This window comes from Equus caballus, chromosome 23, assembly GCF_041296265.1.
Source record: "Equus caballus isolate H_3958 breed thoroughbred chromosome 23, TB-T2T, whole genome shotgun sequence".
In the NCBI taxonomy this organism is placed as follows: Eukaryota; Metazoa; Chordata; class Mammalia; order Perissodactyla; family Equidae; genus Equus; species Equus caballus.
In genome coordinates this window covers 40760586-40777909 of record NC_091706.1, presented here as the reverse complement: position 1 = coordinate 40777909, position 17324 = coordinate 40760586, and the positions used below count along the sequence as shown (strand labels likewise).

The window sequence follows — 17324 nt, the reverse complement described above, 5'->3', positions numbered from 1 at the left end:
TCTCAAGTAGTCGTATCAAATAGAACTTGAATCCAGTCAAACCTCTAGATATAAGCTTTCGGGAAACTAACATTAACAGAGGAACATGTTAAATACCACTACGGGGGGCCAGCCCCATGGCCAAGTGGTTAAGTTTGCACACTCCGCTTCGGCGGCTCAAGGTTTCACCAGTTCGGATCCTGGGCGTGGACATGGCACCGCTCATCAAGCCATGCTGAGGCGGCATCCCACATGCCATAACCAGAAGGACCCACAGCTAAAAATACACAACCATGTACTGGGGAGCTTTGAGAGAAAAAGGAAAAATAAAATCTTAAAAAAAAAAAAATACCACTACAGGGATGTAAAGTCCAGACCGTGGGAAAACTCAAAACTGTCACTTGTGTTGCATAAATAAATAACAAGGGGGAAAAGAAGTAGGGGGAATCTGTAGGTTGAGACTTAACCTATCAACTAAATACAATGGGTGGATCTCATTTTTTATTCTTATTTGAACAACCTAAGTACGTTTTTTAAAAAGACAGGGAAGTCTGAACATTGACTGGTTATTTCATATTAAGGAGTCACTAAGAATTTCATGTGGGATTTGTTGTTTTAACGTGTTAGAGTCCCAAAGACCACTGCCAAGTTCAGTAATTTGCTAGGGGAGCTCACAAGACTCATTCTCACAGGACAGCATCTAGTTGTTCCCATGGCTATGATTTACTACACTGAAAGGATACAAAGCAAAGTCAGCTAAGGCAAAAGGCACATGGGGTGAAGTCCAGAGGAAACCAGGCGCAAGCTCAGAGTCCTCCCCCAGTGGAGTCGCACAAAACATGCTTAATTCCTCCAGCAACAAATTATGATAACACGTGTGAAATATTAGCAACCAGGGATGTACAGTAAAGAATATCCAAAGTTTTTATTAAGGGTTGGTCACATAAGCAATCAATGCCTAGCACATATCAAAATTCCAGCCTCCCAGAGGCAGGTATTCAAACTAAACTATATTCTTCACATTAACAGTTTAGGCACAGTTAGCCATTTTTATCAGGGAATGATGAGAATCCTCCTGATAGCTAAGTTCCCAAACACTAGCCAAAGGTCAACCACACAAACACACCTTTTAAGGAATACCAGTCTCAGGTCTAATAGGTTAGCTCTTTTCTGCACACTTTAAAAAAGAATCCTTTTATCAACTTTCAGTTGAACGCTCTGAGAAGAAATCAAGATGAACTTATGAAAGACAGGGAGAAAGAGCAGAACTAGGTAGCAACAGCCCTTAGACTATCACTTTGATAGTCTCTGTCACTTTGAAAGGAGAGGAAAGCAAGAGGGTTGGACAGGAAAAGCATTAGAGTGTGGAACAACTCTGACAAAAGTCTTAGCCAGGCCAATGGTGAGCTCTGGTGCAGAGACTGACTGTAGGGTCCTATACGCAGCAAAAGTTGCCAGGCCCTACAACTCCTGCCACACTTAGTCACTGGCAGGAGGATGCCAGGAAAGAGTGTGTACTTGGCTCAAACACTGTGGCAGATCTCAAAAGTGCTGTGACTAAAAGTTACCAGTTAACTGCATGCATTCCTTGCAGCTGGGTCAGCAAGTTTTCTTAAAGAGGGATCTGAGCAGTGTGCTCACCATAACTGCTAAGGCCACTTCAGGTTGAAATGATGTAAAGCACTTGCTTCAAATTAATCCAAGAGTACTCGGAGATGCTGGTATAGATTAAACAAGCTTGGCCAGAGTTCATAATGGTTGAAGCTAGGTGATGAGTTCATTATACTGTTCTCTCAAATCCTATATAAGTTTAAAGATTTCTACAATAAAATGCTTTGTGGTTCAAGTTAAAACCCAAATGAAGGGCTCTTCTCACTTTTTGAAGGTTTTTACCCCCATATGTGTACAAAATTCAAAAAGTTAAGACTCAACGCTTACAATGACAAGCAGCCTCCTGCCCCAGCCCACCACACTCCTGACTCCTGTTGCCCAGATGCAAATATTTGCAACTCTTAGTTATTTATCTCTTTATTTTTAAGTAACATACTTAGATGCTTTTTACTTTAAACTATTACTCCACCCATCCCTCATGTACAATTCATTTGCCTCCATCCTCCTCCTCCTCCTAATTGCTAACACAAGGCACGCTCTAAGTGTTCACATATTTACAACTCAGGATAGAGGTACGCGCTAGTCTATCCTCATTTTACAGAGGAGGCAAAAAAGCCAAATTAGTTATTTGGACAGAAGTAAGCAGCAGAGACATGATTCACTGATCATCTGGCTCTAGACCCATACTCTTGCAAGGATTGACAAACTTTTCCTTGCTCTGAAGCACATTATACAAACTAAGTTGTTTGTAAAAATATGTCTTTACAAAATTTTTTTACATGTTGACTAAATAGTACTCACAGCTAAATAATGAAGCATACTTTAACTACATGTCCTTTCTTCCACAGCTTTGTTTTCCAAAGCAAGAACAGTGCTTAACTGTTCTTTTTGGACATTGGGATCTCCTTTCATTACTTCCTGTGTTGAATCCTATTTCCTGAATACCATGTCTTCCTCCTTCTTGGTTTAAACCCTGCGTGGGGTGAAGCGGTTAAAATGTTCTTTCATACAGATTAACCAATCCTCTTGTTCTCAGTTTTATTCCATATGCCTACCTCCAAGGTACCTGGTGAATCCAAGGCCTGAGCCTTCCAAAGGTTCTTCAATGCCAATTTACTTGCCTGTTATTGGCTTCTCATTCTTAGGTTTCAGCTTTCACTAGACTGCTAAGTTAGGTATCATTTACCCATTAGCCTCTTACCTTCCAAAATTTTGTTGCTTTCTCTTCTTTTACTTCTATCTCATTTTTTGCCCTTGGGGGTTTATGCATTTATTCTTTTACTGTCTTCTGGGAGGGTTTAAGAAGGACTGCAGACAAACATGCATCTTGTCTTAATCAGTCACGTTTAATTGGAAGTCTTTATTCACCTTTAGTTTCATTTCCTACTACTCACCATATACCTCCTACACTTTGGCCATACTAATCTACCCTCAGGCAATCCTGTATTTCCTACTTCTTTATCCTTGGTATTATCCTGCTGTTCTCCTTCAGGAATACAGAAGTGTCTCCTCTATCTTGTATTCTCAGAGCTCTAGGTACTCTAAAAGTTAGGTATGCATATTTCTATCACGGTACTTACACTGAAAAACAGCAAGTTTTCATCGAGGAGCAGGTACCATGTTCAAACTTTAACGTGTTTAGGATTTACCAGGCCTATAAATGTTTGGAAACATGCAACTCATTGAAAAGTCTGTTTTTATGTAACTAAAGCTCTAAGTCAAATAAACTATAATCACTGTATTTCAAAAAGATCTCCTTGATTCTTCTATATCTCCTCTTCTTCCTTGAGAAGCTTTGATCTAGATAGTTAAGTGGGAATAAAGAATTCTATGCAGAGCTATTAAGAAAAAGCCTTTTTAAAGCTTATGTTTTTGGTGTTCTTAAAAACAAAAAACCTATAGTCAGCTCAATTGTTAATTATGCCAGTACTCAAGAAAAAGTCTTTTTAAGTATAGGCAGTCCCCAACACAACATTCAGGTCTAATGTATGGTTGAAGATAACCACTGGAAACTGGTCCAAGCCACTGAATTCTTCCAGCATTTACACTGAGGAAACCTGTGCATGAGACTGTATGAACATTTTGAGAAGTATTGGAAGCTTTAACAACTTCTAAAATGGGACCAAGATATCCCAAAAGACCTGAACCACAGAGGTAGGAAGACATCAAGGCCAACTTTACCTACACTGTGCTGAGGTCCAACCTTATACCTGTGGAAGGATGAAGCTAGGGTCCTTCTTTCTCTTGTATTATATGACCTCCTGTACTCAGAACCTGAAGTCAAGGTTTTACTCTAATATAGGTATAAGATAAATTATTCTAGTGAGCTACTTTGCATCCTTGAGAGTTTAGAGCCACTCTGGTGTTAGAAAGTCTATGTTTTCAGATAAGCTTTAAATATCCCTAAGTCTAAGCTTTCCCAATAACATTTTCACTGCTCCAAATACTCTTTGGATGTCTTTCAGAGTATATGCTTTTGATTATCCTTAACTATGTGACATCTTAGCAAAAATCAATTGTTTTCAATTGACAAAACAATTAATCAAGTAAAGCCTGGGGAATTAAACTTCAGGGAAATTGATTAAGTACTATTAAAAAAAGGTTTACTATAGTAAAACTGCATTTTCTTAGGTGGCTTGTAAGTTAACCAGTAATTTTAGAAGACTCAAACTGTATTAAGGAGTATCACTGAAACTTTCCTTCAAAACATGGCTTCCTGGGGCTAATATGCTTAAATAAGGACACAATTCATCTGGAGGCATGTTCTAGTTTAGCAAATCTTTAATGTCATACCACATGCAAAAAGTAAGCATTTCTTATTCTAATAGATAACATCACTAAATTTTACCTTAAATGTAAAGCTTACTCACAATTAAGAATAACTATTTAAAACTGCTTATAGTAGACTTTATATATCACATGGAAATAAATTTCATTTGTAGAACACAACAATAGTGGATAAGTGTTATGGAAAGAGAGGAAACAACATAATTAGGTTAAAAAATACCTATGCCAAAAATAAATCTATTATCTAAGAGTACTTACCAAAGTAACCTGTTTTTATTCATTTATTCATAAATAAATGAAAAGCAGAAAGTTTGATTTTATTATTACTGGGTACTTTCCAAGATTAGGGGAAAAAAACCCAATGTAAATCAAGTAGATATTTACAGATGAGAAAATTAAAGCTGAAAGAGTTCAAAACAAAATACTTACCAATAAAACCAAAGACCTAGAATTCTAACCAAATTCTGACTCTAATGCCTGAACCATACAGCCTATAAGAGAACCATACAGCCTATAAGGCCCCTGGGGTAGCTGTTTGAAAAGTAGGTTACTAGGCCATACCCCAGGCCTACTCAACACAGACAGTGGCGGTGGGGTCTGGTGTCCCTCAGGGATCTGCATTTTAAACACCTTACCTGGGTGAATCTGCAGTGTTGCTGACCATCTTTTTTGGAAACGCTAACATAAAGGGATGACGTATAAATCTGAAAAGTGAAATCAACTGGTATCTGTAAAGTCATTTTTCTAAGCACTAAGCGATCTTATAACACAACAGAAGAGCAATGATATGGTCACAGAATTGTCTACCCTTCTCCGGCCCTCCTTTTCATTATCATCCATTCAGGATGCTGAAAGTTATAGAAGTTAGAGGAAATACTCTAAGTCTTCGGCAAGTAGGTTAGTAACAACCATGAAGCAATGGGACTGGTCACTGCACCAGGGTTCTGAAACTAACTCTCTCATTCTAGCCCCCTATACTCAAGATCAACATGACACTGGCTTGATTAAACAGAAGTCTCCTACTCCTTTAGTCCCAAAACCCAGTATCACTACATTTTGACATTGCTCAAAACATTTTTGGGACTCCTTTAGAAACAGATCACTACACGTCAATACATTCAAGAAAATCAGTTCCTTACTTTATAGAAAAACTACTTGTTTCTAAAAAATACCACTTTATTTTATTCAGAATTGTCTCACTGACTTCTATTTGCAGTAGTCATAATTAAGGCTACTCAAAAGCATGTACCACAGGCTGAGAATAGCTCAAGAAAAGCTTTAAAAATGCTGGGAGAATGACAACATTACCCTAAGACATTTGCCAGATGAGCTTTAATTATAGCCTAGCATAAGTTACCCTCCAAGTCCTAAGTGATGCTATAACATTCCATTTGATCTCAACCCCATGGTAGAGCCTTGACACTTAAAAGCAGCAATTTAACCTATTCGGTTTAAAAGTTCTTTTAACACTAATGAGCTATGGGTTCTCCCCATAGAAAAAGGCACATAGGTGTTTATGGACAGGTAAAGAACCTCTGGTTTAAGGTAGCAGTTCTGTGAAAGCATTATAACTGAAGAAACTGACAGAAAATTTTCAAATTACGTAAACAATCCTGTATGCTATATATAGATGCTTTATAATATTTCATAAGCATGCTTCTCTCAAAATGAGAGGTAGTATGATAGAGTGGTTATCAGTCTGCTTTTCTGAATCCAGGTCTACTGCTTATTAGCAGTCCAACATCAGGCAAGTTACTTAATCTCTCTAAATCTCAGTTATTCCTACTTTACACATGAAAAAGTATCTACTTCATTGAGTTTTTATGAGAATTACAAGAGATAATCCTGGTGAAGTACTTGTATAGTGCCTGACACATAGTGTTGTTTTAACAAGAGAATTATTGGATTAAGCTACTATACTTTAAAAGGGGTACTTCAAAATAATTTACTAAAAAGTCAAAACAAAAAGAATCTTTGTTTCTGAGGTAAACTGACGTTTCTATTTTAAATGTGAACACTACAGAGCATGGAAGATCATAGTAATTTTCATGTCATTATGAAAACTCTTAGCAATCATTTTATACTCATGTTTAAAGATTTCAACTTTGCCTAGCTATGGACAATAATTATTCATTCTTAAGATATGATAAATAATAACTTTCAAAGCATTTTCCTTGTTTACATATATACTTCCTTGTTCAAACTACTAGATGTTTTCTAGCTTTTCTCTGTAAAGAAATCAGCTAAAATTTGTAAGTCAAGATCTCTAAATCAGATGACTAGATTTAATAAAGCAATTAAAGAAAGCGAATCACTAACAAGGAGAGTATTCCCAAATTCCTCTTTTTAACTGGCCTGTAAGACTAACTGAAGGTACATGTTGAATCCTTAAAAAGCAAGAAGGTGTCAAGGGAGATTTTGAGATCCAGTTCAATCCTATGTCAAATTCAGAAAGCTTGTCTTAGAAAGAAGGACTCACTGGTATATTTAAAAGCCTAATTTAACAAAAAAACCAGGACCGCATCTAAGAATATTCAACCATTATAGAGTATTTCCCTCACTGAAGAATTTACCAACAGACCAAAATAGATAATTCCCCATAAACACACTATGGACACTGCTTTCTATGCAAAGTTAGTACAGATAAAGACTGCATAGTGGAAACTGGGCCCTCATTTAAGTCATATTCAGATCACTAAGCTTCAATAAAATATTTCTTTCAGAAAAACACAATTCTACTAATTTTGTCAATATAGAAACAAAACGGAAAAATCAAAAGCCATAAACCACCTAGACACATGCTAAAGTTAAGAATGAACACTCAGATTCCTTAGGCATTATATATCATCTTTGGCCTTTAATAAAATATATTTACTATATTTAATTAAACATCATATCAACCCTTTTCCGCTATATTGCTCTTTAGTAGCAGCTGCCTGATAGCAACTGATAAGGCTGGGCCAAAGGCAATCTTTCAATGAGTGGTTCTCAAACTTGAGCAGGCATCAGAATCACCTAGAGGACTTATTAAAACAGAGATTGCCGGGCCACCACAGAAACTGATTCATTATATCTGCAGTGAGCCAAGAACTTGCATTTCTAACAAGTGATGCTGATGGCTCCTGGCCAAGGGTCTATAGTTTGAGAACCACGGGCCTAAGGCAGTGGTTCTCAACCATGGCTGCACATTAGAATTACAGGGGAACTTCTGAAAACACCAATGCCTGGAGGTAGGTCCTAGGCTCTGATGTTTTCAGAAGCTTCCTAGACAACTAATGTGTAGCCAGGGTTGAGAACCATTAGTCTAGTTAATTAAAACAAATCTAAACCAAATCCACTGAAAACAGATGTTTCTTAATACAAAAGCAGGATAAGGATTTTAGCCTTTATTTGCTGATAAAGCAGCCAAGTGATGACTAAAGATTAAATTCAGTAGAGTGGCCTCAGTTGCTTACATACCCATGGTTTAACTCAATGCAAGTCTCATGCGTACTATCTGCTTTAAATCCCACACAAAGGATAAAGCAAATCTTTAGGTCCTGCAAAAAGGCTGACCTTTGAAGGCAAGAGAAGTGTAGGCAACAACTATCAATTGCATGTACCATGTTTAGGCCAAGCGGCAATATCGCATATTGGTTAAGTCTTAGGCTCTGGAGTCTGACCATTTAATAGATGAGACCTTTGGTAAGTTACGTAATTAAGCCTTGATCTCTTTATATGGGAGTTAATGTAACTAACGTTATAGTTATGCTAAAGATTACATGAGTATCCATTTAAGCAGTTAGCTCAGAGTCTGGCACACAAGATTTAATGTAATCTAAATCACTGTAAGCTATGCTATAGACATATTAATCTACCAGAAACACTAAAGAATGATTGTCCTTTCCCAGTCTACGACTGCCCCTCAGTCAACACTATGTTCTTCATCACAATAGCTTGAGGGTCTCCACTCTTACAAGACCGCAGTCACAGCTTTGTCCATTTACATGTTCAGGGCCCTTAAGAATGTTGAACTTTAAATACCTTAACTACAAGAGAGGATATTAATGAGAATAAAAAAAACTTTTAGAAAGCTATAGAAGTATACAGTACAAGCTTACTATGTAGTAAGGAAAAAATGTTCTCTCCCTTTTCTCTTTAGATGACCACTTAACCACTGCATGGTTTACAACTGCCTATATTACCTTGACATTTGCTCACTTCTGAAGCCCTTTCCTTTTGTTTTCTGTCCAAAATACCACTAAAAATAAAGGTTACAATTAGGCATAGTCTCTCTCCAGTAATCATGACTTTGGGAGGGAAAAAGGTCGTTCCCTCCTCACAGCCAAGTAGTATATGCCTGCTAACAGGGTGCTTTTAAAAAAACCTTAAGGAGGACTTAAGAATCCCTTGGAATCTAAATCTCTAAAGCCTAAATCTAGTATTTCTACTGCCAACTCCTTCTCCCAAAGAACTTACTAAACAAGACCCTTGCTAAAACAAGGATGACAACAGGTGAGTGGTATAGAATAGCAATCAGAAAAAAAAATATCTACTGTGTACCGGGCACTTTGCTGTTAACGCCATGTTTGCGTTATATTATTCGCAGTGAGATGTGAATCATAAAGCTGACAAGCCTAATGATAGACAAACTACAAAATCTTCACAAGTCCTCAACATTTCAGTCTATGTTCATCAAGGGATCTTTAGGAAAAGGACCCTTACACACAGTAAAACTCAAATCTTAAAACATTTCAAGTAAATATCTTAACCTGCTTTTTATGAACTTACAATGTTTTATCTACAAATTTGAGGAAAACTGGAGAGGTTAGGAAACAAATGATTTCATTTATATTTCAGAACAGTTACCACTACTGGATTTTATTTGGCCTTTTTTGGGTTGTCTTTTTGAAATGCCTGTACCTAATAAGTATATGATAAATCTGTAATACCTATTCATTCTTCATAGACTAAAAATTGTTGGTTTTTTAACTCTGCTCTGACTGGAGTGGGGATTAAAGATACAAGAGTATAACTATTTATCTTGTTCTGAGACAGCAATTGTTTTAATGAAGTTCATTTCAAAGAGTGAGAATTCATCTGCTCTGGTAATACATTAGATCTGTAGGTTCACTACAAAAATAGCTTTTAAACAGTATCATTTTAAAATGACAGACACTGAATATCCCAAAAGAATTCCTGAGGCGGGTTCCTTGGTCCCATATACGATACCTCCCTGCCTTGGGTAAATGATAGCTTATTCAAATTGCACTGCTCCACTCAGAACTTTGGAGATATGATAATTAATTAAGCAGATTACTTTCAACTTACTCTAGTAGGAGAAAAATGAAGTTAGTTCATTGAGAGAAATGACAATATTTAGTATTATAAATGGAATGGGATGGGGGCCTCTAAGAACTTAAAGCCTATTTAGTAAGTTCAAGTACAAAAACAGTACCTGAGAAATACCATCTTGGAAATAAAAATTATACTAAACTTAAGACATCATCTAATCCAATCACTCTAACTTTATAAATTCTCTTTGCAATGTAACATCTCTACTAATTCTCCCTGTCTATGGTTGAAGACGGCCAATGCTTGTTTACTGGCTACCTCTAAGGGCAGAGACTTCTCTATCTTTAGAGATTTAACTGGTAGGGGGTTTAGGTTATCTTGAAACTTACCTCCTATGTTGTACAGAACTTCCTTCTAGACAGAGCTTTTAAAATACGAAAGTTATCACGATCCAAGCCTCTCAAGCTAAATACTTAGTTCCTTCAGCTATTCTTCATGATGGTTTACATTTTTACATTTTCGGTTCTACTCTGAAGATTCACCAGGTCCTGCTGGTATTGTTCTTAAAGCGTGGGAGAGGGAAAACAATATTTCAAGCAGGGAATAACCAGCCCAATACAACAGTAGCATCAGCGGGCTTGTTCTAGATATCTTACTTCTATGAGAACATCCTTACAGCATAACTATTTGATAGTCACATTCTACTGACTCACTTGCAGCTTACTACTCAATAAAAATCTGTCTACTACTACTGCTAAGTCATACACTTCAAAAGCTGTCTTCAATGCATCTTCCCATCCAAGGAAGAAAGAATTTGTTTAATAACTTATTGAAATCAACACGTTTTTTACTCTAGTTTTGACTTACTTTTCTAGTAACCGTGAAGAACAAAACTTCAACAGGATTTGCTATCACATCCATATTGGGTCATGATTCTTTCTAGGCGCTTACACCAGCCTTTTGTTATTTGGGACTCTTACTCAGAAGCTCATTCTTTTATCTTATACTTTATATAGTCCTTTTCTCTTTTTAAAGATGTGAATGACATTTACCTACTGCTAAGCTTCTGTTATCTTTTATTTCTCAAAGAAAGTTCAGTTATCATATCTTTAAGTTGCCAGCACTGAAACATTTAATTTCATCATGTAAAATTATTCAGGACAGATAATTTTAGTCTCTTCTGCATGTTGGATTTAGACTGCCTTTTACTTATTCATTTTAATCAGGACAAATTTCTCCTTCATTTAAAAAAAAACCAAATAAACGCTCTAACATTACACCAAACTCAGGCCTATTCCTTGGAAAGTCTTACTCCAAAACTAACAAAGAGCCCTAAAACTGTAAAAACTTAATAAGCCTTAGTTCACTTAGTGTTTAAAGCTTCTTATTTCTATGTGATGTCATTCTGTATGGTACTTTTTGCCAAACCATAACTCCTTTATTGGCCAGAATCAGGCCCCAGACAGGGGTTTTCTTAGTTATTTCTTCTCTTCTCCAAGAAAGAAAACTCAAAGCAAATCAAGAACTCTATTTATTGACACCAAATAAACAGATAGCCAAAGGCCCTGACCACTACAGTATCTTGCCTCTTTGCCACGGCATTCATAAACCCAGAGACTGATTATGGTAATGCACCACATAGCAACATCTCAGTCAATGACTAACCGCACATACAATGGTCCCATAAGATTAGTACCATATAGCCAAGGTGTGTAGTAGGCTATACCATCTAGGTTTGTATAAGTACACTCTATGATGTTCATGCAACAACAAAATCACCTAACAATGCATTTCTCAGAACATACCGCAATAGGGTGTACTATCAACACACCAACTCCAATCCCTTTCTATCTTACCCTTGATTTACCACTATTGACAGTCCTGGTCAATCCCAGATCTTAATACTCATTCTAGTTGTTGGTTTATTACCATCTACTATGATAAAAAGCAATCTGATGGCTTATTTGAAATAAGCCACGTTGGCAAGTTAGCCACAACCATAAGAAGATTCAGAAAATTAAAGATTAAAGGGATCTATTTTTGACCCCTTTCCGGGTATCCTGGAAATCTGAGTTGACAGCAACTCACAACTTATACCATTTTGTAGTAAGAAAAAATCAAAACCATTTTAGGATCTCGAACTCTTATGCTCAATAAGGAGTTGGTAGCATATTTTCCATGCATATTAAGGTATCACTTGAATACTGACTTAAGTTCATTTAGTGTGTTGAATAAATACTAAATCTGTCCCAATAGTAACTTTTACACTAGGATTTTGAAAATAGGTAAAGAAAATAATAATTCAGTGTTAGAATCTAGGCTCTCAAGGCTGAGGAAGATTCGTCCTGAGCTAACATCTGTTGCCAATCTTCCTCTTTTTGTATGTGAGCCACCACCATACAATGGTCACTGACAGATGACTGGTGTAGGTCCACAGGCAACTAAACCACTAGGCCACCAGGGCTGGCCCTCAAGGCAAGTTCTTAATACTGTTTTCATACAAACATTTAAAAAAATTCTGTTGGGGGAGGGGGACTGAGGAGTGACTGTTGGGTATGAGGTTTTTTGGGAGCGAGATAAAAATGTTCTGCAATTAGTTTATGGTAATGCACAATCCTGTGAATACACCAAAAAAGAGTGAATTATCTCAATAATAAGGTGTAGAAAAAATATTTCAACCATATTCTAGCGGCTATTACACTAAATATTGTACACTTTCTAAATTATTAAAATACATATCAAAAACCTAATATAATAGAAGAGCTAAAGAGAAACCCTTACATACTAAATTAAGCCAGGTATTAGGATACTAAAAACAACAAACCTCTTAGGAGCCATAGATGACTGAGCTTTTAGTAAGGAGCCCTTATTGTATTACAACCACTAAACAAACAGAAACAAAACAAACAGACAGTAATAGACTGAACATGACCCCTAAATGATTTCTTCAGAAAGACTACTATTTGTAAAGAATCTTGAAATGGAAGGGTTTGCTTCTATAAACAAAAACATGAATGAAGTCCTCAACAGCATGAGCACTTACTCATCATACTCGATATGATAAATAACGTCTTCATCAGCAGCAACAGAGTCTGAATTAGACGTAGAGGGTACATTGTCCAATTTATTTGTGTTCTCTTTGGAATTATGATTTACATTTCCATTAGTCCTTTTACAAGAACTGCCATTCTTCAGTGGAGTTTTGCCACGTGAATGTCCATCAGAAGCTCTAGTAACACTATGTATACGTGCTTCAAACCAAGCACCAAGGCCGACATCTCTGGCATCCACCAATTCATTTACCTAAAAAAAGTTTAAAATTAGTTAATGAAGCTTAATTTCATCTACTGCTTCAAAAACCTTAATATAACTCAACTTATTTTGAGCATTATCCTGGTTAACAATATTTGTAGCTACTCATGTTTAATTTCAAAGATGAGATAAAAAATATTCTTTGGATTATACTGTCAAAACTGTTATTTACTAACATGAAAATTAACTTTCCTCCCAGTTTCCTTCAATGCAATAGGTGTTTTTAACTACTCCTTACCTGTGTCTACATTAGACTTTTAAAAATGTAATTCTTATGTACTCAGGAGTTGTTCTGGCAAGGCATTCAATAAGAATGTCACTAACAAAAAGCCAGGAATTTAAAGTATTATGATTGTTTTATTAATTTGTTCCACTAATTTCTTCAGAATCCTAAATACACAGTCCAACCAGAAAATATTAAACAGAAAATACAACTCAAAAGTGAGGGAATCATGCACACACACAAAGGGAAGAATCTGGTGACTCATCCACACAAAATGGCGTTAAGTTCCACCAACAGTTAGTAACTCACTAGCAAATGCATTATTTAGTATCTCAAACAACAAAGATAAAATAGAAAAAGAACAGAGCTATAAGATGCAAAATGGATGCAGTCAAGTCTAGTGCATGATCCAGAAGTGAACTGTGCAATCTGACAAAAGGAAAACAGAATTAGAAAACAGGAAAACCAGAAATGAAGAGTTACAATACAGAAGCTGGATTAAAAAATTCTCTCCTAAAAAACCTGAGGAAATTGGTCTAAAGGTACAAGCTCTTTCAGGAGCAATAACCAAGAGATATTCCCAAGAGATAAGTCCTTAAAAAGAAAAAAATTACATCACTAATACAAGATCATCACCTAATCAAGCTAGCTCTTCTTGAGGGTATAAGAGATCACTTAAGGTATCCAACAGAATTCTGACAGATGGTATAGCTTGGGGGCAGAGGGAGTATGTACTAAAAGTTAAATACCCATATGTCAGACATTATGCAAGGCTCCTTTACTTAGGCTTGTCTAACTCTAACAACCTTAATTAATAATTCCTATTTTACAAGATAAGGAAACAAAGGCTCTGACAAGTTAACCTGCAAGTGAAAGCTAATGAAATGTAAAGCTAGGATTTGAAGACATCTCGAACTTGAATATGTTCTTGCCACCCTATCATGAAAGCTTGATGACAAGATAAGTAAATAGGAACGTCAAAGGTTAAATGATAAACTTAGAAATAAGGTATTAAAAATGTAAAAAGGTTTCAAACCACCAAGCTAACACAGAAGGTAGAATGTGTATAGACAAAATTAAAAATTATTATCACTACCAGAAGAGGTACAATATTTGACGGAAGGCACTGCAGGTAACAAACACAGCAGCAGTAAAACCGCTTGAAAGACATAAGGTTCACTGTAACACAGGAATTAAGAGTTGAGGAGAAACGAAAAAGACCTAAGGGCCAACCAGGCTAGACATAACAAAGAATCAGAGATGGAACACAGTATATAGTGCATAAGTTAATTCATGCATTAAATAGATACAGGCTCTTTCTTTCATAACGGTCACTCACAAGTTTAAAGACATTTGGTCTCTTACAGTCAACACTAGCTAAAACAAAAATAATCAACATTAAGGTCTATCAGACTTGGGAGAATAAACTGAGGCTACTACTTTCATAGCAAATCAAAATGTAAGAGGTTTCATACAGCACTACACCATTATTATTCTAGCAGAGAATGGGGCATATAGTTGATACTAAAACAGTAACAGCAAAAATACATTTAGCAATACAAACCTTACTATACAACAGTAAGAGGTAAAAATGAAATAACGAATTTGCATATCAAACGCAAGAAACTAGCAGGCAGATCCAGTATCTGGATACCTCAATAGTTGGCAATACAATTGGAGTTAAAAACCTAAGTCAATCTGAGAGTACTGCCGTTGCTTAAACATCACACATAAGAGAGAAGTCATTTGCTCACAAAGCTAGTGAGGGCATTCTTTGTAAAAAGTAACCCAAGTTTTATAAGTGGAAATAAGAACTACAAATTCTATTAAGTATAGTTAACCACTCATGACAATGCATATAAACTAAGTCTAAAAACATGCTTTTGAAGATGGTTTTGAAGATGGTTCAGAACAGAATACTTAAACTTGTTTGATTAACATGAAAACAGACGATACTGCCACAGTAACTTTCTTAGTAGTAATCCAGTCAAAATTAAGAACTAAAAAATATGTCCAAAACTGCAGAATATACAACACCAAGAATGAACCACTGTAAACTACTGACTTTGGATGAAGCTATGTCAATGCAGGTACATCAATTCTAACAAATGTCCCACAGTGGTGGAGATGTTCATAATGAAGAAGGCTATGCATGTGTGTGGGTAGGGGGTATATGGGAAATCTCTGTACCTTCCATTCAATTTTGCTGTGAACAGAGAACTGCTCTAAAAACTAATTTAAAAAAAAAAAAGGAAGAACTGAAGAGTAATTAGCCAGAAGACAGCAGCAAAAAAGCACAGAGGAAGACAAAAGAGGAAAACAGAATATGTGCATTTGTGTGTGTCTGTGTGTGGTGGGAGGAAGGTCTCAATTGCACCCACAGGATTTTAATTTATGAAGGTGACTAACAACATGAAAAATTAATTTGGAAAATTAATTACATTTCCCAAGAGAAGGGGCCAATCCATGCAGGGCCATAAGGGGAAGCACCAGGTTAGATTAGGAGGCAGAAGGAACAAAGTGATAGCATGGCCCAGAGACTTTATTGAATTTTCCGAGGAAAAGGCAAGTCAGTGAAGGGGAAATATCTTAGGATTGGCTAGTTTGAATGATGTTGGCAGGGTCCTGGCTATAGGGGTGGTCTCTAGTTGTCTGGTACCTGAACCCTGGGTGGTTAGAGCATTGAAATATTGGTTGGTGTGTGAGAGTAGATAAAGGAGGTGGCTGGGGTTGCGGACTCTGGATTGGTTGGTTTGTGTAAGAAAGGTGGGCTCACTTGTTTACTGTCTCTTCCTAGCTAGCCCTGAAAGAGGTCATCTATCCTCAGCGAGCAAGCCTGCCCCCAAAATGTCAAAACAAAAAAATGGGGAGGGGGATAAAACATACACACCAATAATGGGGGACGGGTGTGTGACTGAAAAGTCATGAGACAAAGTGAAACAAACAAACAAACAAGAAACAACCAATCACATAAATCTAAGCTTAAGAGCTGGATTTATTCATATCAAAACTATAGGCACATTTAGAGAAGAAGGTGTCTTCCATGTCCAAGTATTTGATATCAAGAAAACCCTGAGGGCCGGCCCAGTGGGGTAGTGGTTGGGTTCGTGTGCCCCACTTCAGTGGCCCGGGGTTTGGATCCCTGGTGTTGGACCTACACACTGCTCATCAAGCCATGCTGTTGCGTCCCACATATAAAATAGAGGAAGACTGGCACAGACGTTAGCTCAGGGACTATCTTCCTCAAGCAAAAAGAGGAAGACTGGCAATGGATGTTAGCTCAGAGTCAATCTTCCTCACCAAAAACCAAGCCAAACCCTGAAGCATGTGGGGCAAGGGGAATTCATTAAAAAAATAAAATACCAACAGCAAATATTTGAGGATTTACTCTATGGCAGGGATACTTCTAAGCACTTTGTATGTTCTATGGAAAACACACCAGCTCTGCAGATAAACCTAAGTCTTTGTGTATCACCTATTAGGAATAACCTTGAACAAGTTAGTTAACCTGTCCCAGCCTCAGCTTCTTTATAAAATAACATACTTTGCAGTGTATTAAGAAATTAGGTGACAAAAATCCACATGACGTGCTAACCTAGCAAGCACACAGTAGGCACAAATGAAACAAGTGTCTCCTTCCACTAAGTAGAAGTATGTTCAATGTTAAGACTCATTAAAACTCAGATATAATCTTATCACGATATTCTGCTTAGTAAACATATTAGCAGTTTACTGTTATGTACATTGTCTCCTTTAATAATTACAATACAAAGTCATTCTTCTTTTCCAATGACGTTTAGAAGTGAAATACACTTGCCCTCAGCAGATACACAGCTAGAAGTGGAAGCTAAGTTGATAAAGGTTTCCCCAACTCTGAACGTGACTCTCTAATTATACCATGTTTCTTAAGAGTTACAAATTAAAATGGAACGTGGTTTCATTTAAAGTTCAGAAAGAAGAAAATTAGGGATGCATACATAGGTTCAAGGTTATTAAGAGGTTGTTAAAGGGTAATAGGATAAAGTTAATAAAAAGCAAAGAATTGATTACCATAGAAGTTTGGGTAGTAGTTAGAACTAGGTAGCAGGAAGCTAATCAAGAGGGGGCACATGGGAAGTTCCTAGGGGTAGTGCTATTC

General features: G+C 36.7%; 1 protein-coding gene across 12 annotated transcripts in view; it reads right to left on the bottom strand.

The window, feature by feature from the left end:
• UHRF2 (ubiquitin like with PHD and ring finger domains 2) overlaps window positions 1-17324 on the bottom strand; it is a 121626-nt gene that overhangs the window by 91077 nt on the left and 13225 nt on the right. For all 12 annotated transcript variants that reach the window (XR_011431414.1, XR_011431415.1, XM_023627344.2 and 9 more), the window contains exon 3: window positions 12695-12954. Coding sequence is in view for 10 of the 12 variants with exons in the window: in XM_023627344.2 (XP_023483112.1) it covers window positions 12695-12954 (260 nt within the window). In the remaining 2 variants the exon portion in view is untranslated. The remainder of the gene's footprint in view (window positions 1-12694; window positions 12955-17324) is intronic.